At 35.2% G+C, this 23,762-nt stretch overlaps 1 protein-coding gene across 2 annotated transcripts; it reads left to right on the top strand.

The window, feature by feature from the left end:
- Positions 1-4,626: 4,626 nt before the first annotated feature.
- LOC128218515 (carbonic anhydrase-related protein 10-like) lies at positions 4,627-23,422 on the top strand. 2 transcript variants are annotated; one of them, XM_052926194.1, is made up of 11 exons: positions 4,627-4,687; positions 10,583-10,663; positions 13,001-13,051; positions 18,108-18,238; positions 18,514-18,705; positions 18,938-19,033; positions 19,547-19,613; positions 20,623-20,777; positions 21,517-21,639; positions 21,881-21,920; positions 22,106-23,422. In XM_052926194.1, the coding sequence occupies exons 2-11, from the start codon at positions 10,594-10,596 to the stop codon at positions 22,135-22,137; spliced, it is 957 nt and encodes a 318-aa protein (XP_052782154.1). In that variant the 5' UTR covers positions 4,627-4,687; positions 10,583-10,593; the 3' UTR covers positions 22,138-23,422. The 2 variants fall into 2 exon arrangements, with proteins under 2 accessions (XP_052782154.1, XP_052782153.1); XM_052926193.1 differs by having other exon boundaries at positions 10,583-10,675.
- The last annotated feature ends 340 nt before the right edge of the window (positions 23,423-23,762 follow it).

Here is a 23,762-nt window from a genome sequence, read left to right as displayed (position 1 = left end):
TTATCATATCTGTTGCCAGGACCACATCAATGATATTAGGTCTTGGTTTGGGTTTAGAACGATTGGTTGCTATGACCAGGTCGTTTCATTTATGTTTCGTGAAAATTGGCCAAGCAGTTTTGGAGAAGATGTCGTTGACAGCAAAGTGTGAAGGACTAAAGGACCGGCGATTTACAATCCTCAAAGCTCATCCGGAGCAAAATGCAATGTAACATTAACATAATTCTGCATGTTATTGGTAAAGATAACCTGACACATTTGCCAATGTCATTATGACACCCATTAAACGAGAGAAAAACTGAACACACAGTCAAACGTAGTCTCAAGTGGCTCAAAAGTATTGTATTTTCATTATAGTTAGAGGTGTAAATTACAGCTACCACTTTGGTGTTCTTTTCAACACAGGTTTAGTAATTTAATGTAGCTGTAACTATATATTTATAGTTGAAGCTATATTTTTGTAAAATTGTTGTCGATAGTACACTTCTGAGCCTGTAACTTTTGATCCACTTGGTACGGCATACGAACATACGTGGACATTTCCTGACTAGCATTGTACTGCATGCGTAGTTATTTTTAGCTCACCTGGGGCGGTGATTACGAACAATCTCAAGTCTTGAGTTCAGACTCAAGACTCATTATGGCAAAACTTTATTTCATTGTATTTCCTTCTACCAGAGCATTGATTGTGCAATTTGCTGAAATACATTACTGTTTGAATGTTTAACTATTAAAAACATGAGCATTGGAAAAGAAATGGAATATATATGATTTTTTGTTCCTTTATAAAAAATGCTTATTTGAGTCTGAGTCTAGACTTGGACTTGAGACTGTTCGTAATCATAGCCCCAGAGCACGATGTGCTTAAGGTGAGCTATTGTGATCGGTCTTTGTGATTGCTTAAAAACATCTCTAAACTACCACTCCAAGTTCAATGAAACTTTACAGGAAGCTTCCTTGGAATACCCTCTACAAAAACAACAACAAGGGGTCACGATTGATCAACAACAGCAACAACAACAAAATGGCTGACTTCCTGTTTTGCTTTGAAAAAACATATCCTCTGAAACTACCACTCCAAATTCAATGATACTTTACAGGAAGCTTCCTTGGGTGACCCTCTACAAAAATACAACAAGGGGTTATGATTTATCAACAACAACAACATCAACAAAATGGCCAACTTCCTGTTTTGCTTTAAAAAACATCTCTGGAACTACTAGTCCGAATTCAATGAAACTTTACAGGAAGCTTCCTTGGGAGACCCTCTACAAAAATACAACAAGGGGTCATGTCAATTACAAAAATACAACAAGGGGTCATGATTGACATCAACAACAACAACAAATTGGCCGACTTCCTGTTTTGCTTTAAAAACACCTCCTCTAAAACTACCACTCCAAATTCAATGAAACTTTACAGGTAGCTGCATGACCCTTTACAAATATTAAACAATGCATCGTCATCAGTAAAGACATGTTTAAATTGCAACATTTTTATTAATGCTTTATCAAGTTGTGGCCCTTTGCTTAGGTGGGCGTTTTAGGGCCATCATGGCCTCTTGTTTCCCCCCAAAGTCATCGTTTGTTAAGCCTAAGTCACACATTCAGGATTTTTACTGCCGTCCTTGATAGGACCATTCCCGATTAAAATGTGTCAAAAGTCTGATCAAGATCCTGTGATTCGTGGCTGGAAATTCAAAATTTTATTAAAATGTGTAAAAACATTTATTTAATCACGACAACATATTGTTCAGGAGGCGTCCCGATCCAGCCGTTTCCAGCAGAATTCGTTCCGATTATCCCGTTCTAAATCCGATTCTGATCCGATTTGTATCTTTGTCATGGTAAAAAACGACCGAATCTGTCACGACATATTTTGTCACGATTGTAATCCGACTAGACAAAATCGGCTGAGTTTCCCGAATGTTACGGGACGCACCTAACTGTCGGGAGTGCTTGGCCGACCCCTCCGGACCATTCCCGATCCGTAGGACTCTGTTACGAACATATACGACTGCGTTCAGACAATGATAGGACATTCCAGATCATTGAGGATAGTAATCCGACTTTTTCGCTTTTCTTGTCGTAGCGCTGTCTGATCTCAAACGGGAGCCATAATCGGCACTGTGTGAACGCCGCATAATGCCCGTTCATAGAACGGGATGAATGAAGTTTCACCTGAGGCGTAATTCGACGTCCAATATGTTGTGCGATCTATAACTTTAGAAGCATTTGTCTAAACATCACCATATTTGACCAGAATGTGTATGTGCATAATATCTCGGAAATTTTTATAACCTGACTCACCGCTCATGACACTCGATAGTAATGGCGCTTAAATGATAGAAATCACCTAAAATCGATCTTGTCCGATCAATAACGTTAAAAGTCGGTCATTTGTATGGGCATAATACCTTTGACAAGTTCTTTAACCAGCCATATCACTCGAAAGTTATCGCCTTTTAATGGTATAAATTACAAATGTAACTAAGATCAGTCTTTTTCGATCGATAACGTTGGACGCATTTGTCCAATTATCAGGAATTATATCTTGGACAAGTTCGATTACCAGCGATGTATGTATCGCTCAGGTTACCGCTCTTTAATCATATAAATAAGCCAAATTTAAACAATATGTTTATAGAAATAATATATCGGTCAGGTATCGATTACCAGCCACGTCGTTATAATCACTGCAGAGTTATGACCCTCACATTGGCAAACAAACTAAATTCACCAAGGTAAAAGCAGTTTTCACCAAACTTGGTATTCTTAAATAGGACAGGCGTATTTGCGACAGTTGGTGCTATTGTTCCAAATGCGCTTCACAGACAAGTCCTCGAAAATTAGAAATCCACCAAAAGATTTACATCCTAGCTGAATCAAGTGAAGTCTTTTTTTGAAATTGCCAATTATTTGACATGGTTTTGCTTTCACTTTCTCACCCAATTAGGATAATATACTCATTTAGCAAAGAAATCACAGGCGGTGGACAAAAACACTGATGAACTCGTGTATGCTTACGCAACACTTGTATTTATTCTTATATAAGTGCGACTATGACCTTTAGGTAGTTGACCAAAATAGTCTTCCTACTGTTGATGTGATCGTGCTATTCCATAGCATTAGCTATCATCTAGGTATTTTGATCACAGTCTAAAGCCGTATTTACACTATCTAATTGTTGCAGTATGTTTCAATTAAAACTTTAAAAATGACATTCCTTCCACTCGTCGAACGTAAATTCGACCGTCTTTGTTGATGATACCTCCTTTCTCTGTTGGAATTTCAAGTAAACTCGCATGACAATTGTCAGTCTGGATTACTATCACCCCGCACTACCACCTTCTGCTGAACTGTTACCCTCTGACAATACGCTACAAATACGCCGCCATGTTGGATTTTTATGTGAAAATTAGGATTAATAAAACTGGCATTGCACTGTCATATCTATGTCAAAAACATGTTGAACTTATTTTCAAAATTTTGTGGAATTTCAAGATTTTTTATCTTAATTAACATTTTAATTTTAATCATATACTTTAAAATTCTACAGTTTTTGTTCGGTATAAGAAAATAAATATTGATTGCTTTGAGGGTGACAGCGTATATTGTCACCCTCCAGGCAGCCAATATTTCTATTATACAACATCTCTTTTCAGCATATCAAACTGCAGATAAGCTTTTTTTTAAGTACTATGCTCAAGAATTTCAACTTTCGCGGGTGTTTAAAAGTCCGCCTACTGCCACTCCCTACGATACAAACTCCCTGTGTCAGATTTTGCGTTGACGATGTGCCAGCAAAAGAAGTTGTATTCCAATTCAGTAAGATGACCTGCAGCAAAATCCCAATGATTCAGGTTTTGCTTCATGTCAGCTAACTATTATTTAGTGTTATTTTTTATCGTTTATCAGGAGCTTCCTTTCTCCTCGGACAGTTTCAAATATTACTGAACGCAAGTATTTTGCTAAGCAGATGACAGCTTAGGAGATAGAGCGGGAAATTTGATTGCAGATGTCAGAGCTTCACGCGCCCTGTCATATTTTTAGAATGGCAGTCAATGGGGGTCAGAAATATTGGGGAAAAATTATATCAGATACTGTGCTTATGTAGGAATGAGTCTGCCGACTAAATACACATTCACAGCGTTATCGCAAAAGGCTTCACTAAAAGATAATGAAGTTGGATAAGACATTATTTCCATTTAGGGCTGCATTAATTGGTTTGGAACGTTTGTTTCTCTGTAACCTTGTACAATTAGAACAAATCTATTTGAAGGCGCACCACGAATTGACTCCAGTTTAAAAAAATAATATTAATAAAGATCGGACGTTTTGCGCTGTTTGCTTTTTCGATCAAGACGATCTACATCATACCCTGTGACCTGGCTTTCAGTATGACTAATTTATAAGCATTGCAATGAACCTAAGCACTTCCATTAAAGGAACTCTTTCATCCCGCTTGTTTTGCCTCTAGCTGTTGAGTAGACAGGAGAAGCACTGAAGCGATCCGTTTCCAATAAGGACTGCGTGCCGCGGCAAAAGTCGCCAGAAAATCACAGTTGGAGGAGCGATCTGCAGTTCCATTAGATAATTACCGCTCTGACGGGTGATTCGGGCTATACGGGGGTCGGCTTCCCTTTGGAGTTGTGTATTGATTCGGGCTTTATTTCTCAATTAAACAGGTAATTGTTGTGATTTGTGATGCATTCTTTATTTACACATTCATGGAGAATTAGCGGGAGGAATGAATAGTTTAAGAACCACCGCGGCAGGTTATGTTCGATTAGCGAACGTATTGATACTGATAGAGCCCTGACAGGTAAGATGTTTCATGATAAAGTCAATGATGCTTTTGATGTTAAGCTTTTTTAATACTGTTTAAGGGGAGCTTGAACTGCTATATTGTATTTAATGCAAGGATGGACTCTAATTGTACTATAAAGACAGTCGATATGGTTTTTTTTTTCAAAAATGCAGGATAGTACATTTGTAATTCGAAAATAATACGAGCAATCTGCTATTGTGGTAACTTTATCTAAAACAAAAATGCAGTGTATTTCATTTTACAGGAAGTAGAACCAAAGTTACACTTAAATACTTCTTTTGTAGTGTAAAATGTCAAGAAGTCCATTTTGTGGCAATCAAAACAGCTTAAATAAAACTATCGACAGAGTGGTATTGTCTAAATTTGCCAATCGGGTTTAACACTTTAGTTGCAAATTCAGATCATATTTCGAAAAAAATAAAATAAAAGTTTCTGGCAAGCGTCAGAAATATTCATCTTTCCTTATGTGTAAATTTAGAACCATGTTATTACATGTCTTTTGTAAAGTAGTATATACGAGGTCTGTTAAAAAAATGTGGAATTCTTCCATGACTATTTTATTTAGTGAAATTTAGGCAAAATACTGATATCATGATACTTGTCACGAATACTGCACTTTACATTCAATATTTCATTACATTTTGTAACATCGACCTATTTGCTTTTCGATAAAGTTGCATTCGCCACTAAAAAGAAGTCCATCTTGAACATTATACTTGTTTATATTCTTGTTTTCAAATAAATAAAATAATCTTGTTTGATTAAAACCTACACATCATTTTTATATAAAAACAACAATTGTCAATTCGTTCCAATTTCCCTTTATTTTTCTTTAGTCAAAGTCAACAAAAACGAAAGTATGCATTTTAGGCGACAGGATCTCGCTTAAATGCTCTCTGCATCTTATGAAATGGCTGTCGCACTCTTTACGCTCAAGATCTGTAGAAAACAGTCCGATTGCCTAAAATGATTCCAAGCGGACCTGTTGCCAAATAGGATTCCTGGCGGACGTCATTTTGTATATTCATCACATCATAATAGGTGTAGTGAAACCCTTTGTTTTAGCTCGAATTGCGCAGTTGAGTTTATTTTTTAATTCTGTCCGCGAACAAGCAAAAAAAACACCATTGTAACGAATGGTCAGATGTCATTGCCGCTTCGAAGAGTAATCCGGGTTCTGAAATTAATAATCAGTGCCGTAGCTACACTGAGGCACACCGAGGCACCTGCATCGGTGTTTTTTTGTGGCATATAACAATTTCTATAGCTCTAAAAATAACTTTTTTCGACTTACTTTATTTGCTTCAATGTACACAAACCATCGACCAAAGATACTCCAGAATGCAGGAAATCGCTCACTGCAAAAAAAAAGACGGGGGGGGGGGGCATGCTTCCGGACCCCCATAGACCGTTCTACCTTACAAGCACGAACACTATGGATGTAAAACAACAACAACAACAACACACACACACACACACAGTATTTTGTTTTTAAGAATTGATTGAAAAGAAATCAGTGATTCCAAATGACTAGAATATTAAACAATGAACGGAGCAGGCATGCTGTTGAGCTTGACCTTAGTGTAAGGATATCTCGTTTTCCTGTCTGGTGTAGGTGCATCTGTCAACATTAAACTATATAATCTAAGACAACATTATAAATCTTGAAATGCTGTACTCCATTAATGTCTTTTTTATCTAAATAAAACACCAAGTAGGCAAAAAGGCCAACACAAATATTCGCTTCTGTCTACATCACCAACAGGATAGACTAGATCCAGACTGTCGAAAATAGTGAAGATGTGTTGGTGGATATCCTTTGTTGGTATGAACAAAGTATCACTACAGTACTTAAAGCTCGTGATTCTTTGATGAAGTAATTAATACTATTTATCAATAATCATATATAATGTGACCAATAAAAAGTCCGAATGAGAACCTAGGGTAGAACCGGTAAATTTAAACGTACAAGCTTTATAAAAACGATAACGGTTACGGCACAATGTTTAAGCCAAATAGACACGTACCTGACAGATAATTCGGCTTCTACATCAAGGACTTGAACTGTATCGCCATTCGTTGATATTAAAAGTGTATAAATAGTCTGAATTACTATGATTTAAGGCTCGAAAAAGTTATGTGTCAGTTTTCCAATACTAATTCAGATAAACGAATGTCGCTGATCTGTACACGAGCTTTCCGTCCCATAAATCAAATTACAAATAAATGACGATCTATGATACATCTTTTAAACTGAAGCAAATTAGAATAATATAGTTAAAGTCACTGTCATTTTCATTATAAACTATTTTTGAACAAAATACTTGGAAAACAAAATTTGTACAAAAACATACCTGATCCACAAAGCAGTATCCATGCTCGCCTTTTCAATAGAGATTTAAAAGAAGTGAATTTCAGGGCGTTATGCTATTTCAACGGCTTAAAAATATGTGTTTTAAATACTTTACTTGGTTTTAAAGATAGTATTAAAAGTTCAACTAAGTCTCGCTTTATTTGTAAGTGTTTGTCTCCCATTCCACATCTGTAATCAGTCTAGTTTCTTTAACAGCGTTTTTGTCTATGACAAGTCTATATCTTTTCAATTTTTAGCTCCGCGTTTTTAAATATACAAAAAAAATGTTTACCAAACAATTATGCAATTTTAGAACATTATCGGTATTCAAATATCAAATAATGACCATGGCATATTCATGTCAAGAATCCTATTTCATATTACGTCGACATGGACGCACTTTACGCCATCGCGCTGTTTTAAACAGATCTTGACCATAAAAAGTCCGACACCCATCTCCAAGATTCAGAGATCATTTGAGTGAGATCGTGTCGCCTAGAATTTATAAATAAAAAAAACTCGTTTTTGTTGACTTTTAATTAAAAAATATACATCCCCGCACAAGAAACCCATTCTAGGAAAAAACCTGGTTTGATGACGATTTGCTAGAAAGCGAGGAACCGTTTCCACAGACGTACAATGACTATTGTGTGAACCAACACACGGCAGTAGGGGGCTATATTTAACCGTTCCAAGTACTATGATAAAAGTTTGTAATACTAGAAAACGAAATGAAGAAAAGAGAGAATAATATGTTACCAGAAAGATTTTTATTTCGTTCATTTTTGTTTGTTGGTATTTCATAATATTATATGAACGACAGCTACTATTTCAGTCTTAAATAGGTAAACATTGTACTAGAAACTCAACATCTTAACTTTGACGAATTCTTCAAGTTTGGAAATTTCCAGACAAACAATATACATCTTTTTCATCAAATGGATTGCATTAACAAATGTAAATCTTGAATAACATTTTACTGTTTTACGGTTTTCTGCAATTCCAAATGTATTGCTTTTAACGAACGTCTACGCTCTCTTCCTGATACCGATTTGGTAGAACACGGACGTTTTTGTAAAGATTTAGATAAGTCACCCGAGAATGGTTTCTGTCTAGGAGTAACAAATTACAGTGAAAGGGACAACAGAATTGATTAAACATGAGATAAACAAATATATAATGTTAATCAAGCAAACTTTGATATGAATATCTTGTAGGCGTCTGTGTTTCTTGTTCTTGTTCCATTCGACCTTGTCGCTAATATCATAAGACAAACTGATTTATTTTCCTGTTTTGGGTCTACACTTTCTTTCAAAAATTTTGCGTTTAATGCTCCTGGTTTATGAAATATTAAAAAAAGTCCTGCTATATAAAGTAAATTAGTAATTAAATCACTGGTATTGAGGTCGGCGGACAATTTATCGACATTATCCAAATCATCATGAACATCAAGGTGACAATAACTCAGGATATTATTCAAATACAATTAATATGGAGTAAATGGTTTTATCGATATATATCTATAGTCGCATTTATGTAATTGAAAGGTTAAGTCGGTGTAGACAAACACGCTAGAATTAACAGGAGCTAGTTAGTCGGAAACATTTTCATCATAATGTCTGGGAAACGGAGGCTGATCAAAAAGCCGGAGTTGTGTTCACAATGTAAGGATAATGCGATTGACTTTGAATGTCGTGAGAATTTCTTGTTTCTTCAATCAAAGTACGAGGTATCTTGGTTTGTGATGTGTAAGACATATTTTGCATGTTTATCGCCAATCTATATCTTTTTTTTCACGCCATTTGTGAGGAGAGCAGCGCCAACAATTCAACCGGACCAACGGCACAGAAATTGAGGCGCCAGATTGCCAATTTTAGCATACAAATTAAGTTTCTCATTGAAATTCAGTTTATAATTGGTAAAGTGATGGTTGATTACATACTTCATACGGATGAGTCGACCTTCGGAGAGGGCCAAATGAAAGCTTTATGTTTTCAAACAACGTTTATTAAAAGAAAAACTATACACTTTAATTAAAGTCTGAGTACTGAGTAATATGTCATGCTGGTACTAACCAACGTAGATATAGTTTTCATTAACACTAAACAAGCAAGTTTTATGTACGAAAATGAGACCTCAATTCGTCCGCATGTAGGTAATAGCCGAGCGAGATGCTGCCCCTTGTTATAAGGGAGGCTCGACAGTGAACCTACGCGTGTAGATAGGGATTCTCTGATGACTTGTTATAAGGGAGGCTCGACAGTGAACCTACGCGTGTAGATAGGGATTCTCTGATGACTTGTTATAAGGGAGGCTCGACAGTGAACCTACGCGTGTAGATAGGGATTCTCTGTTCTCTGATGACTTGTTATAAGGGAGGCTCGACAGTGAACCTACGCGTGTAGATAGGGATTCTCTGTTCTCTGATGACTTGTTATAAGGGAGGCTCGACAGTGAACCTACGCGTGTAGATAGGGATTCTCTGATGACTTGTTATAAGGGAGGCTCGACAGTGAACCTACGCGTGTAGATAGGGATTCTCTGATGACTTGTTATAAGGGAGGCTCGACAGTGAACCTACGCGTGTAGATAGGGATTCTCTGTTCTCTGATGACTTGTTATAAGGGAGGCTCGACAGTGAACCTACGCGTGTAGATAGGGATTCTCTGATGACTTGTTATAAGGAAGGCTCGACAGTGAACCTACGCGTGTAGATAGGGATTCTCTGATGACTTGTTATAAGGGAGGCTCGACAGTGAACTTACACGTGTAGATAGGAATTCTCTGATGACTTGTTATAAGGGAGGCTCGACAGTGAACCTACGCGTGTAGATAGGGATTCTCTGATGACTTGTTATAAGGGAGGCTCGACAGTGAACCTACGCGTGTAGTTCAACTAGTTTTCAGTTTAACTTAGTGTAGTTTTTACCGTTTGCTTGATGTTTGCGTGTACAAGAGGTTTTTCATATATTCGAAATTCAGCTATAAAAACAATTATTTCGGGCAACATCTGACAATAACATTAGTGCTTTATATCTATATTTAAGTAAATTGGTTAGAAAAAACTAGTGGTTTTCATAAAAAATAAAACAAATAACATTTCCAGATTTTCAGTGTGTTGCTATGAAACTCCATTAGTTAATGTAAATACTAAAATTGATTTCAATTTCGAGATTCTATCAGCACTTTCTATGTTGTTTATTTTCCTCCAGATAGATAAATGCTTTGATCTGAATTATTAGTCATTGCGTGTTATTTAAAGTTTGCCGTGGGCACATTTATTTGAAAGTTGGAACTAGTTATAGATACTTCTTTTTAATTATACATTTTAGATGACATGACAAGCTACCGTGACAAACATCGAGGTATAAATGTCGATTTCCTAAATGTATATTGCAGATACTTGGCTGATGATGCGTCAGGTTTCCATAGTAACCGCTGTCCTCGTTCTCTGCAGTTACCTGTTATCGGTTGTAAACGGTGAGATCATAGGTTTGTTCAGTTAATTCAATTCAACATTTTATTGCATTTAACATATCAGACATGTTTATAGCAAATACAAAATACATACATGTGCAAGGCATGGATTTAGACACAAAGTGTTTTAACAGAAGAGCAAAACATTTGTTTATGGATACAAACACCAACATACTTATTAGTTTCTTAAGATGTTTGCATAGTATATAAATTTTGATAGATTAATAAGAGATTTATTTGAATTGTTAGATAACAAATTAATAAACTTTTGCTTTGTTGGCCACGTGTAGTAATATCTTGTAATATATTTGGCTCTTAAGTCTGCGTATTTCGGACATATTAGTTAAAAGTGATATTCATTTTCAATCATTCTTTGGTTGCAGTAGATGCATAATCTTTGAGATCTAGGTGTATTAACGTATCTACCACGTTCAATTTGTAGATCATGTGATGAAACTGTAAATTTTGACATTGCTTTACTAAGTTTTGAATCTTTTACATCATGATGCTAATTTTCTATCCGAAATGTATGTTTAAAAAGACAATATGTTTCAAGACGTCCTGAGTTATTTAAAGATGAATACCAGCTTTGGTGATAATTATCTAGTATACGCTGTTTTATAACACTAAAATCGATAAACATATTAAACTGGTTCTCCCAGAAATTGCCAAGCCCGTGTTCATAGATAATCTGTTTAACTCTGAATGCCCATTTACATCCCTTATATATCCCAGTTAATGGTCATTGTCATACATTTTTCGAAATTAATTACCAATAAGACATAATGTGATCTCTAGGATGAAAATGATTCATAGATGTTACATTCAGAAGACATATATGTTTTCTGTAAGCAATTTATGTTGGTGAATATATAGATATATATTATATATATTGTGTTTTGTTTTCCTCGGCATTGAAAGTTGAAAATCCTATGTATATAAGCGTGTATATCTTTAACATCCAACAGAAAAAAAAACTGAATTGAGGGCCTAGCCCGTGCAAACCCTTCTGTTTTATGTAGAACTTTAGAAAAAAAAACATAGTTGATGCAGTTATTTGGAGATCTAAGGGAATCAAGTTTTATTCAAATATCTGTGACATAGCACGCTTCCTGTCTAATGACGTCAGCAAACTTTTCAATGGTGCATTGTGTAATCCGAAATAGCCAAACCGGGTACGTTCGCCTCTCACCAAACCCTTCGAACATTGTCTTTAAAAATAATGATTAAAGAATAGTAAATCGAACCATTGTCTGTGAAATTGTTTTACGAAATAAAGTGCGCGACCAAGCGTTCTAGGGCGACCATTTGAATGATACCCTTTTCTGTCGACAAAAAAGTAATTATGTGCACAATTTAATGAGCTTGCTACTATAGACGAACTGCATCAATTTCAATTTCAAACGAAACTCTCTTGACCGTTTCTGCTCATTTACCACATATTTTTTGTCAAATAAATTCATTTCTAGATGATGCCGATATAAAAAATGAAAATATTATTTGCATCAATTGGCATTTACTTCCCCAAAACGATAAAACTATGATTCCATTAATGGTTCCCGGAAATAATATGTTACATGCGAACCATTTAATGAACGTGTATTTTGTTATTCCTAAACCATTTAGCGAAATTCAAGGCATAAAACGTCCACTATTGAGCATTGCGTCTCTCGTTAGCTCAGTTTGTAGAGAATGAAGTTAATTTGTTTTAAAAGATATCATTTCATCTCTTTATTTGTGCCTCTATAAAGACAACCCAGGGAATAGTTTGGAAATCCATGCTTTTGCATTAACCATATTCTCTATTTTCTGATGATAGCGGGATGGTCTATTATATACATTTTGTAGTGTATTTTATGATTTACAACAGCGGAAAAACGATAAATAACAGCGGGAATACGCTTAGATCAATATGTATTTATTCCGACGAACACTGAAGCACTTTTTTTTAGAACATTATAGAAATATTGCATTATTATTATTATTATTATTATTATTATTATTATTATTATCATTATTATTTTTTATCATTATTATTTTTATTATAATTGTTATTATTATTATAGTTATTATTATTATTATTATTATTATTATTATTATTATTATTATTATTATTATTTTTATTATTATTATTATTATTTTTATTATTATTATTGTTATTGTTATTGTTATTATTATTTATTATTTTTATCATCATTATCATTATTACTATTATTATTATTATTATTATTATTATTATTATTATTTTATTTTTATTCTTATTATTTTTATTATTATTATTATTATTATTATTATTATTATTATTATTATTATCATTGTTCAATTAACTGTTTATTTTAGGGAGAGATTCGGTCTGGACAGAGTGGTGGTGGACATACGACGGTATATCAGGTAAGGTTTAAGGTATTTTACATTTTGGTCAATGAGACAATGATGATTACTTCCCTGTCAGGCTTATTTACGTTTTAACTTTCGACTACTTGTTTCTGTAGTTTTTCATACAAATACTCGTATTGAGTAAAATGTTTTGTTAGCATGCATATTGATAACGATTAATTTCATTACTATTTGAATGGTAATCTGTTTATAAGTAAAACCTAAAACAAACACAACTATCGCAGAAGGAATGTTAACAATGGTGTTGTAGTTAAGATTCTGATTTAAATTTGTGAAACATCAATCGTTAATGTCTATTCTCAGAAAAGTTCTGAACGTTTCAACATCCGTTGGAAATGAGATAGAAAAGCACAAAGTTATATCGGTTTAAAAATACGATGTATACGACCCACGTGTTCGAAGCCGGGGTAATACTAGTACTGGTTGCAATATCTCAACTTTGTTCTTTAGAAATGAGAAATTCATTGTCATATCTTTGACTGCTTGATTGCATCAAATTTCCAAGAATTAACTGTTTCAATGACCGGTCGAGAGTAATAAACCCTAACAGTGGCCAATCACCCAGGCTTCTTACCCGCTGGTTATTGATACAGTATTAATACACATCCATATTTATCTAATATCTAATATCTTGTTGAACATTTAAATGCTACATTCCCCAGTAAATCATGGCTGCATGTTTACAGGAGAATATTGGCAATACTTGCGTTGATGAACAGCGACCATTATCTGAAAATGGCTTTCTAAATGCCGCCAGTCGAATTCTCGCAAGTATACCAACCACATTGATTGATGTATTTTTCCGAAACTCTCGTCAATGAATGTTCATCATTTTTTGATACAACATTAAATGCCTGTGTTATAGAGTGCTCACATAGAACTTATCCCTTATAGCCTACTAGAACACTTTAAACCAATTAATTCTAATTTTAATGCAATGTAGTTCCAAATAGTTATGGTACAGCTGACTATTTGAATTATTTGACCATTTGAATTATTTGTTTTGTCTGAAGGGACTTTAAAGGTTCTGTGATCAGCTTAAATGAAAAAAACCTACAATGTTCTCATTGCGTCACTAGGAGCAACTGACAAACTTGTTGCCTCCCCAGATTCGTTAGCGCGACCAGAGATGCGGAAACCCTCACCAAATTACCGCGTAACACCTTCACGGCCCTGATCTAATACCGGCTAAAACAAGCAGCAATCTTGGCAGACCTTGTGCGAGCCAAAAACATGATTAAATGGACTGACTTTCTCCTCATTCGCACATCATTTCATTCTTATTACTAATCGAATGGTGATCACATTTAATCTCGGGCGTCGTAGCTGTCCCGCGTGGTAAAACAATACACATTTCTCATTTGTCGAAGGGATTTCCAATGCTAAATCCTATTTATTCCAATAATTGTGACCAGCGTATTTGGAGAGATGTTGGTTTAAGTCAAGATTTATAGAGAGAAATATCGTTACTGCCGTCTGGAATTCAAAAAGCCTCAAAACAACAATATATTAGGTTTGAACAGCAATTAGTATACGTAGTGAAATCGTTGGAACAAACAATTGAAGGAGATACATTTGTATTTATAACAGCAAACATTTAAATTATTTATGTAATGAATTGTATTGCGGTTTTATTTTACGGTAATATATTAAGAGGACTTTGTTTATACAACTTTAGGTATTTTGAAAATATGAGAAATGCTTTTTCATGCAATTACAAGGACAAGGTTTTTCTGGAAACTATTTACTTTCCATCATAGAGAAAGACTCACTGTTATCAAAGTGTTGTGTGCTGCTATAGTAACAACCAGTATTTAGTGGTGCTTGAATAATTAATCATTGCATGCATAAGTCCCGATCTGACATGTCATCACCGACCCGTACTTCTAAATATCATAGATTCCATTTCGGTTGACATATATTTCCAATTTTGTCATGATTGATTGCAAAATGTTCTTGATATGTGATGAATATTTTCCGACAAAATCATTATTCAAGCACTACCGTATGAAATCAGTGGATATAACTTGGCAATGGATCGCACTTTACGCACCTTGTTTTGCATTGCAAACCCACTCCATTTCATATACACATCGCTTTTATACACATTCGTTAGCAAAGAATTTACGTATGAAAACAAATTGTAGACACAAATGTCGATAGTTGCAAAAACTGTTAGCACTAAACACGCAGGTGATGAGCGTGACAGCGACCAACTAATGTACAAGAAAACATGTTAGTTCAAAACTGAAAACCTGATACACTTTGTTTGGTTTTAAAGACCTTAAGACTAATCACTTATTCTCTTGTTCTACTTCAGCAACCAGTTGTATAATACTTTGATTTTAGTTTTCTACATGCTATCTTTTGTATAGTAAGAACATTATTTTTTTGGATTGGTCGATAGTAACTATAAGAACACTATTGACCAATCAATAAACATTTCGGCTAGCTGTGACCAAACCAAAGAGATATCCAGTTTTATACAATTGGCTTCTGATGTAATATATATCTGTATTTGTGAATATGTTGGTCAGATTGAGAAATCTGATGTAATATATATCTGTATTTGTAAATATGTTGGTCAGATTGAGCAAGAATAAGTCATATTTTTTTTTTTTTTTCCAGATACATCTACAAATATCCCTAAACATTTCAACCCTGTTAGCCAACGCCTTTATAATTTGTTCTGCTATGTCAATGGACAAAACGTTGTATTAAGCAGATGCTATTAAAGGAGACAAAATGGATGCTTTTTCTTGGTACAACCGTTTGTAATACTATACTATACGTTTTGGATATTATTATAAAATGATATTAATTACTACTTGATTGGTGTATTGTTTATACTTAATTTGATAACATATCTTGCATTAAAACTACATAGTTTTACATTATCTCCTGCAACGTCATTTACATTAACATCTGACTTCATTTCCTGATTTTCTTAAAACCAGAGGGCCATACACTTTCTTAGAAAAAGTGTGTTTATGTTGAATGACTTCTGTTTTAATTATTGATATTGATTACCTAACATGCATATGTCGGCCCAACCAAAAGCTTTGTAACAAATTGAAGATATTATTTGTGAGTCAAAATGATTCTTACTGACTTGTTTGGTAAATGATTTTTTTCTGAAAATGGTAGATGTTGCACTAATGTCTCTCATTTGTCATCAACTGAAAGCCAGAAAAAGTTTAAAGAAAAACCGTAGACCACATCTCTCCCGCGTTTTTCAACGGCACGGCATGGCCCGTATATCGCGTGGCAAGTACAAGTCCCGTGTAGATCCCAAACACTACAAGGTTTAAATGAAATGCCTTCGTCATAAATTGCATATCCTCAATGGTAGGGTCCAAGTGGTCCGTGTGTGGCCTGGGTGAGAATTAGTCCCCCATATACCCTAACCCAACATGTTCTTCTATGCTATGCATTCTTCGTTAATTGCAGGTCTGCGTTGTTGGCTTTAAAATGCAATTGTGTCGCCTGTGTCAGTACCCTTAAGACACACACTTTATATATTTCGTATCATTATCCTGCCTGTTTTATCCAATTGGCCCGTGTGTCGCCTGAGAAAGTACAAGACCCCTATAGTTCTCGAACCCAATATGTTTGTTATGAAGTGTTTTTCCCGTTTACAAGGCCGGCGCGGTGGGATCAAAGTGTCCCGTATGTCGCGTCAGGATGTTAGAGGCAACTTTCTACTCCTAACCGAGTATATTTTGTATGAAAGGCAATCTTTGTTGTTTGCAGGCCCTCATTTTGAAGTTCATTTTGAGGCAAAGGTGTCGCGTGTGAAAGTACAGGGCCTCTATATACCTCGAACCCAACATGTTTTGTATGATGCCCCCTTCATTGTTTGCAGGCACGTGTGGTGGTGGGATTCCAGGTGACTCTACATGTGTTTGATTTTTTTCTTTGCAAAGCCGGCGTTGTTGGGTTCTAAGAAGCCTTCGTTTTGCCTGCAATAATTTGTTTTCTATTAGCCACAAACCGTATGTTTTGCATGAACTTCAACGTTGTTTGATGGCCCCGTGTATCGAGGACTAATGGTCCTCCCATAAAAATGACGTGTCATAATTCAAAATAGCAGTGATAAACAAAGTTGGTCCAAAGGTCTCTGACGTAAAAATAATTGTATGAACTATAATTTGCATGTTCAGATTATGGTAATGAATATGAATAATGGACATGGATGTTCTAAAAATGAAACATATACTATTATATATATATGAAACAACATATTACACAAGAATTATCAAAAACAAGAACATGTATACACATAAAAACAAAAGGCAATATGTGAACTATTCAAAGCTTATATATTAATGTGAAATATTTTTCGAATATTGCGGTCAAGAGGCTAATTCACATACTATTTGGTCAGACATAAAAAGGTAAATTTATACGAGTTGAATATGACCAAGATTCTTTAAACAACTGCTTCGACTACCATTATTATTACTACTTATACTAAATATGTACAATATGTACTTGTTATAGGCCCAGAAAATTCTATGGTGGTCATTATTTAAAAATACACCGGCGCAAGTGGTCCATTTATATAAAAAGTGCCTCATTCGTTGTATGTAAGCCCGGCATGGTGGGGATCAAAGTAGCCGTTTATGTACAACTGGGCAAGTACCAGTCCCATAAAGACGCCAAACCAAACATGTTTTGTATGAAATGACTCCATCGTTGTTACACGAGCGGCTTTAGTGGGGGTCAATAGGCACTCATGCCACCCTGGGAAATACGTTACCGAATATGCATTAAGTCCGACATGTTTTTGTATGAATTGCTTTCCTTATTTATCTACAGTCCCGACGTGGTGGGGACCAAGTGTTCTGTATGTCGCCTTGGCAATTACCTGTCCCCAAAATACCAAACACCATACAGATTTTGTATGTACTGCCTTCTTCCTTGTTTTCAAGACCGGCATGATAAGGGGTCCAAGTGGCCAATGTACCGCCTGGGCAAATACCAGTCTTATTTAGACCCTAAACCCTACATGTGTTAGAACTTCCTCCTTTGGTATTATTCTTTGCAGGCCCGGCGTGGTGGGGTTCCAAATGGCCCGTGTGTCGCCTTGGCAAATACCAGTCCCCTATAGATATCAAACCAGACATGTTACTCTTTGACCCGGGCCTCACTGGAATCGTCTTCTCGAGCAGCAAGAAGGTAGGAGCACCCAAGGTTCCGTCTGTGAAATAAGTGAATTGTGTGAGGCATGACTTTTAAATGTACACTGTCTATACTAATGATAAAGATGCTTGCACTTGATGCTTGGCGTTTCAGGATATATACAAGGCGATATATAAATAATTTATTTTGTGTGTTTGTGTTTTCTCAAACGCTTTTTGAATCAAATAATTATGAATAAAACAAAATTTGAATTGTTACTGACCAACTTCAGGTTTTGGAGACTAATCTTAGCCGTTATCACTTTCACGTAGATAAACGGGAATCTGACAAATACTGGAAATGACATCACATTTTTTGTTGATGACGTGTTGATGCCGTACCTGAACGTGACGGCTGGTCCACTGCAGTACAACTATCGCCTGCATCATATGAAGCTCCATTTTGGACATGACGAGAGCCAGGGATCGGAACACACCATTAACGGACTGTCATTTCCGGCCGAGGTACATAGTGTTATTATGTATGCAATTGGTTTAATTACCATATGTTGCATAACTCTGTATATATCGGCACGATTCTCTTCATACTTGTATCGGCCAATGTTGATTAATGCAAAATAAAACGTTATAACAAACTGAATATGGATATATGATATTTACAGTGAGTAGACTATTTTTAGCAATAAATAATATTTTGAATTCAACCTTTATGTCAGTTCACATGTGTTTATTTTAGCTTCAGTTGTTAACATACAATGCGGACTTATACAACAACTACACACATGCCCTTTCCTCGCCAAACGGACTGGCAGCATTCGCTATATTCCTCGAGGTATGACTGTGTTATTGCTGTTTCCTATTTTGTTGCAACAAGTTGTTCTAGAATTACACTACATAAATTCCCGAATGTTTTTTTGAAAGAAAGAAACTATTGTCAGTTAAAACTTTGTACTGCCCCAGTATTGTACTTTATCAACCTTTATAGTGCCCATTTAATAGCGAATTCACATTAGCGAACCGCCAAATATTAGATATTTTGCCATACATGATGTATATTTATCTAAAGGGAATACTGTCTAAGTTTCGCAAACTTCCAAGAAACAAGAATAGCTGGAACCTGATTCTGTTGTTGAGCCTGTTTTATGATGCAAACATCAAAAGTATAAATTTTAAATATCTAACAACACCCTCACCACACAAGTAATATCAGATGGTTTATTAAGTACTAGACACTAAAGTGCCTAACATACTCAATATAATATTTATTCAACTATCAACATTCTATATTTTACCACTAACGTAGGTATATTTTAACATGGCCAGATTTGATATTTTTTGCTTTCAGGTAGGCGAAGTGGCCAACGAGGCATTCTCTATGATTTCAGATGCATTATCCTTCATACCTACAAAAGGTTGGTCCAATAACATACATAACAAAACACGATTAATCTGATCTTCAAAGTACGCCTGAATATATTATTTGCAATGTGTTTTTTAAACATAAACACCCTTTTTAGCAGTGCCCTCATTTGATTTTTAAAACAACGTCTAATAACTATGGGAGCAATTTCGAATTGGAGAAACTTTCAAATTAAGCAACATCGCACTACAACACTGAGTAATGAAAACAAAACAGTGCTTAATTTGACAAAGCTTGCGTAGAAACATAAGAATTTATTGGTAAAATAATGCCCCCTTTTCTGACGTAAAAGAATCCCAACGGAAGTTCATTAAATGATGTTGCGTATCGACCGGCTAGTCCAATCCTTAATGGAGACATAACAACAGTACCGGCAATAAAATCGTCTAAAAAGATTCTCACTGGAAAGGTTAGTGGTATTTAATCTTCGGCTTTAATCGTTTCTTGTCAGAGTGTATCGTTCCGCGAAGGAAGACGTTCCTTTCACCATGAAGTAATCGGTTTTAAGTCCGAGAGGGTAACAACCCATGAATGATTACACCTCAAAGATCTTGCTATTGCCGTGCTGGAACTGTAAACTTTTTGCTCGAATTAATTATCGCGTTTAAAAGCAATTTGGCATTTATTTCCTTTATCGAATTTACCATAACGATAAAATAAATCACCCAAAATAATGGGTTAGTGTAATAAAAAAGCAATAGGTTTAGTTAACGATACAGTGTGTTTTCACGTACAACTAAGCAAACTAACATTAATAAAAAAAGTTCACTGGCAAGCCGAATTATCATATCTACACTAACCATGGCATACGGCTGTCTTTTCCAAAAGTTCCATGTTGATAAAATCTTTCTTAGGTCAAGACTCGAAAAAATAAAGCAGTTTTTAAACTTGAATGATTATCATTAATTTATTTGATCTTTTCTATTACTAGATTATCCCTGTAGTTTCTTTAGCATTTTTATCAATCAATTTAAAATTAAATTTGTCCGGTTTATTTTCAGGCCAACATCAGCGCGTGAGCGGGGTGCCTCTTCACGTACTTTTACCCGCCACACCACAATACCTCACGTACGAGGGCTCTCTGACCCAGCCCCAGTGTCAGGAGACGGTCACCTGGGTCATATTCAACAAGCCAATCTATATACTGCGGTATCAGGTTTGTTACTTTATTTTATAGTAGTGGCGATTTAAATTGTGATAATTATATATGCCGAGTTTAAATTAAGTATACTCTCAAGCCAATGCTAAAGGTTTCATTGTGTTGTACAGTTTTAACATCGTTGTCAAAGAACAGAGAAAGACTTGTTTGCTTTACTTCTCCGTTTTTGTCTTTGGTTATGTTTGGCTTTCGAATGCTCACTCTTACAGGCTATGATTCACCTTTCCTGGAATTGATCATGCATAGTCAAACTTTCTTTGAGTCAAAGTCCAGATATTACGAAAGCAATACAATATTTTATTATACGCTTTCCTGTGGTTATTACAGATTTATCAATGAAATAAAAATGGTACTAGTATATTCCTTTTTCAATCAGTGCACAAGACTTGGACTTATTTCAACGACGTAATTTCCGAGTTGACGTTGATATTGTGCGCTTTTCTGAAAACCCACAATTAAACACACGTGTTGCTACGCCACTCATGAAATTCAGCTTTTGGTGCTTATTCGATGAAATATATTACGATCTTACAATGAAACAAGTAATTATCCTCTATGTATTAAATAATACGATATTACGAGATAATCGTATTGTATCTAACTTCTGGATAATAGAAGTCATGAAATAACAACGAGTAAAGCTAATTTCAGCACAAACGCAATCTTGCCTAAATTAACCATTCCCACGACATATTACGAACAGATTGAACTTTAACAAAAGTACATGTTGTTGCAGTTAGAACAGCTGCGAAATATCAACAAAGAGGGGGGAAGTCACCTGTTGATATTTGGAAACCTTCGGCCCTCACAGCCGGTCAATAACAGGCTCATAAGGACAAACATCGGCTACAAACCCAAGGTACCGTGTATGAAATTGTAATAATACAAATTATTCAATAGATCTGCTTATGCCGATGTAAGAAGAAACATAGTAACAAATGACACACTGGAGACATTCAACCATTTGTTGTTTTTGATTAGCTCTTTTTAAAAAAAACACATACGTATATAATTGCCTTCTTTTAAAACATATTAAATGTCGAAAACAAGTTATTACAGTCATTCATTCAATGAATGTATAAATTAATATACAATTTCAGACGAAAGCTTGCTCAATGGCAAAGGAGGTGTTTTACGAAGGTAAACTTGTATCAGTTGTTATTGAAATTCTATACATGTGTATGCTTAGTTACATAATCCACAATGACATTGTCTTTTGGCATAAATGCAAGTTCAACGTTAATTACTTCTTAACATCAGTAAGTAGATATTCATTAATGCAGGGTTTATTGTTTGACCATTAAATCCCCACTTCTTGTTTTCAGTGAACACGATAAAACCTCGTAACAGGAGATGAGCGTCACTTTCTATGGCAATCTGCGTCTCCTTGTGTGATTTTCGCCAGGCAATAGTCCGCCCTGTCCTACAGTATTATATATAGGCGATAGTTACAACAAGTGGTGTTTTTCTGCTAGGCTCTGCTGTGTAGTGTGTTGTGTGGTGTTATAAACGCTTCAACCGAATCATGCCGTCCAGGACAAACGAAAGTGATACATCGTGTGTTGGTGAAAGAATAATTATAATGCTGAATTTATCATGTTGTCGATGTTGTTTGACCAGATTGAATTAAATGGAATTGTTTTTAATGTGTGCATGTTTTAAGTCACTCACTAAGTTTCGTATACCATTTACTTTAAACGATGATGTTATTTGTTTATAACTTTGTCTTCTATGTCCCAGCAATCGGTGAGCGGGCTATATAAGAATCACCTTGTCCCCTTCCGTCCGTTCGTCCTTCCATCCTGGGACGTCGGGACAAGTCTAATTTTCGCCATAATTCCATACGTTTTTTGAGGTTTTGACTACCGACTTTGTTGAGTAAAAATGCTATGCGAACGGAACGTTTTTTTGTGTTTTTGTATTGTTTGATGTTTTATTATTATTATTACTTTGCTTCCCTTCATAACTCCATCAGTGTTTGAGGTTTCTTCAAATTGCGTACACATAATGACAGGGTTGAGAAGTAGTAGTGTCTATAACAAACACTATTTTGAGTATGTTATTTTTTAAAGTTAATGTCCTTTGATTATTTTATACTTAATTTTTACATGGACAAATCTACTTTTCTCCATCACTTAATATGACAAAAACATTATTTTGTATATGGCATTTTAGTGTTATGACCATTTGATTATTTTTATACTTGTAATTGTACTTCTTTCTATAAATCCGTTTGGTTTCACACTTCAAAGAAATGTTGACTGTGTTGAGCAGAAGTGCTGTGCAAAAGAACCCTTTTTGTGAATGCAGTTATTGCCCGTTGATTATTGTTATTCTTTATATTTTCCTTCCCCCTATATTCACTAATTGAACAAGTACTTTTAAATATTATACCTATTAGTTGATCCATACAATTAACCTGCTATTAGTACAGCAGCGGTGAACAAATTCATGCCTTATTTCTTTATAATTTACCTTTGGATCATTAACTTAATTAAGAACTTCTCAAAGACATAGGGCAATCAAAAACAATATTTTACTCCTAGTGATACTTTTTATTACTAGAAGGTGTATTTTGTGATTTATTAATCACATACAGTGATAGCTGTAGTTTGGAATGACTCACAATGATAATTTGTTAAGTGACTTATATAAAGCTGTTCAAGTCCAATTGGCAATATATGTTGGCACCTTTGGACCTTTTCATTGGTATTAATGCTTAAAAAAAGACATAATTTGCTATTTTCAGCCTTAAGCTTATGCTATCGATGTCTATTTGAAGTATTTCGGTTCCGCAGAGTTTTTCAACATTAGTATAGTGACTTGGCCGGTCTGTGTTTAGTTAAGTGATAATGCATATTTAAAAAAAACACAGTTTTTTACTAAAGAAACCTTTAAAATAAACTTCAAATCATGGAAATGGTTTTACAGTCCGTACGAAAAATACTAATTGTTCGTACTTGCGAACGTTGCGTAGTGTCT

Source organism: Mya arenaria, chromosome 14, assembly GCF_026914265.1.
Source record: "Mya arenaria isolate MELC-2E11 chromosome 14, ASM2691426v1".
NCBI classification, from domain to species: Eukaryota; Metazoa; Mollusca; class Bivalvia; order Myida; family Myidae; genus Mya; species Mya arenaria.
The sequence above is the reverse complement of the archived record's forward strand: the minus strand, read 5'-3'. Positions and strand labels throughout refer to the sequence as shown.

Coding starts and splice junctions, on each gene's coding strand:
- LOC128218515 (XM_052926193.1), top strand. CDS start 10,594: ATGATGCGTCAGGTTTCCATAGTAACCGCTGTCCTCGTTCTCTGCAGT. Junction 13,052..18,107: donor GACATACGACGGTATATCAG/GTAAGGTTTAAG, acceptor TATTCTTTGCAG/GCCCGGCGTGGTGGGGTTCC. Junction 18,239..18,513: donor TCTTCTCGAGCAGCAAGAAG/GTAGGAGCACCC, acceptor ACTTTCACGTAG/ATAAACGGGAATCTGACAAA.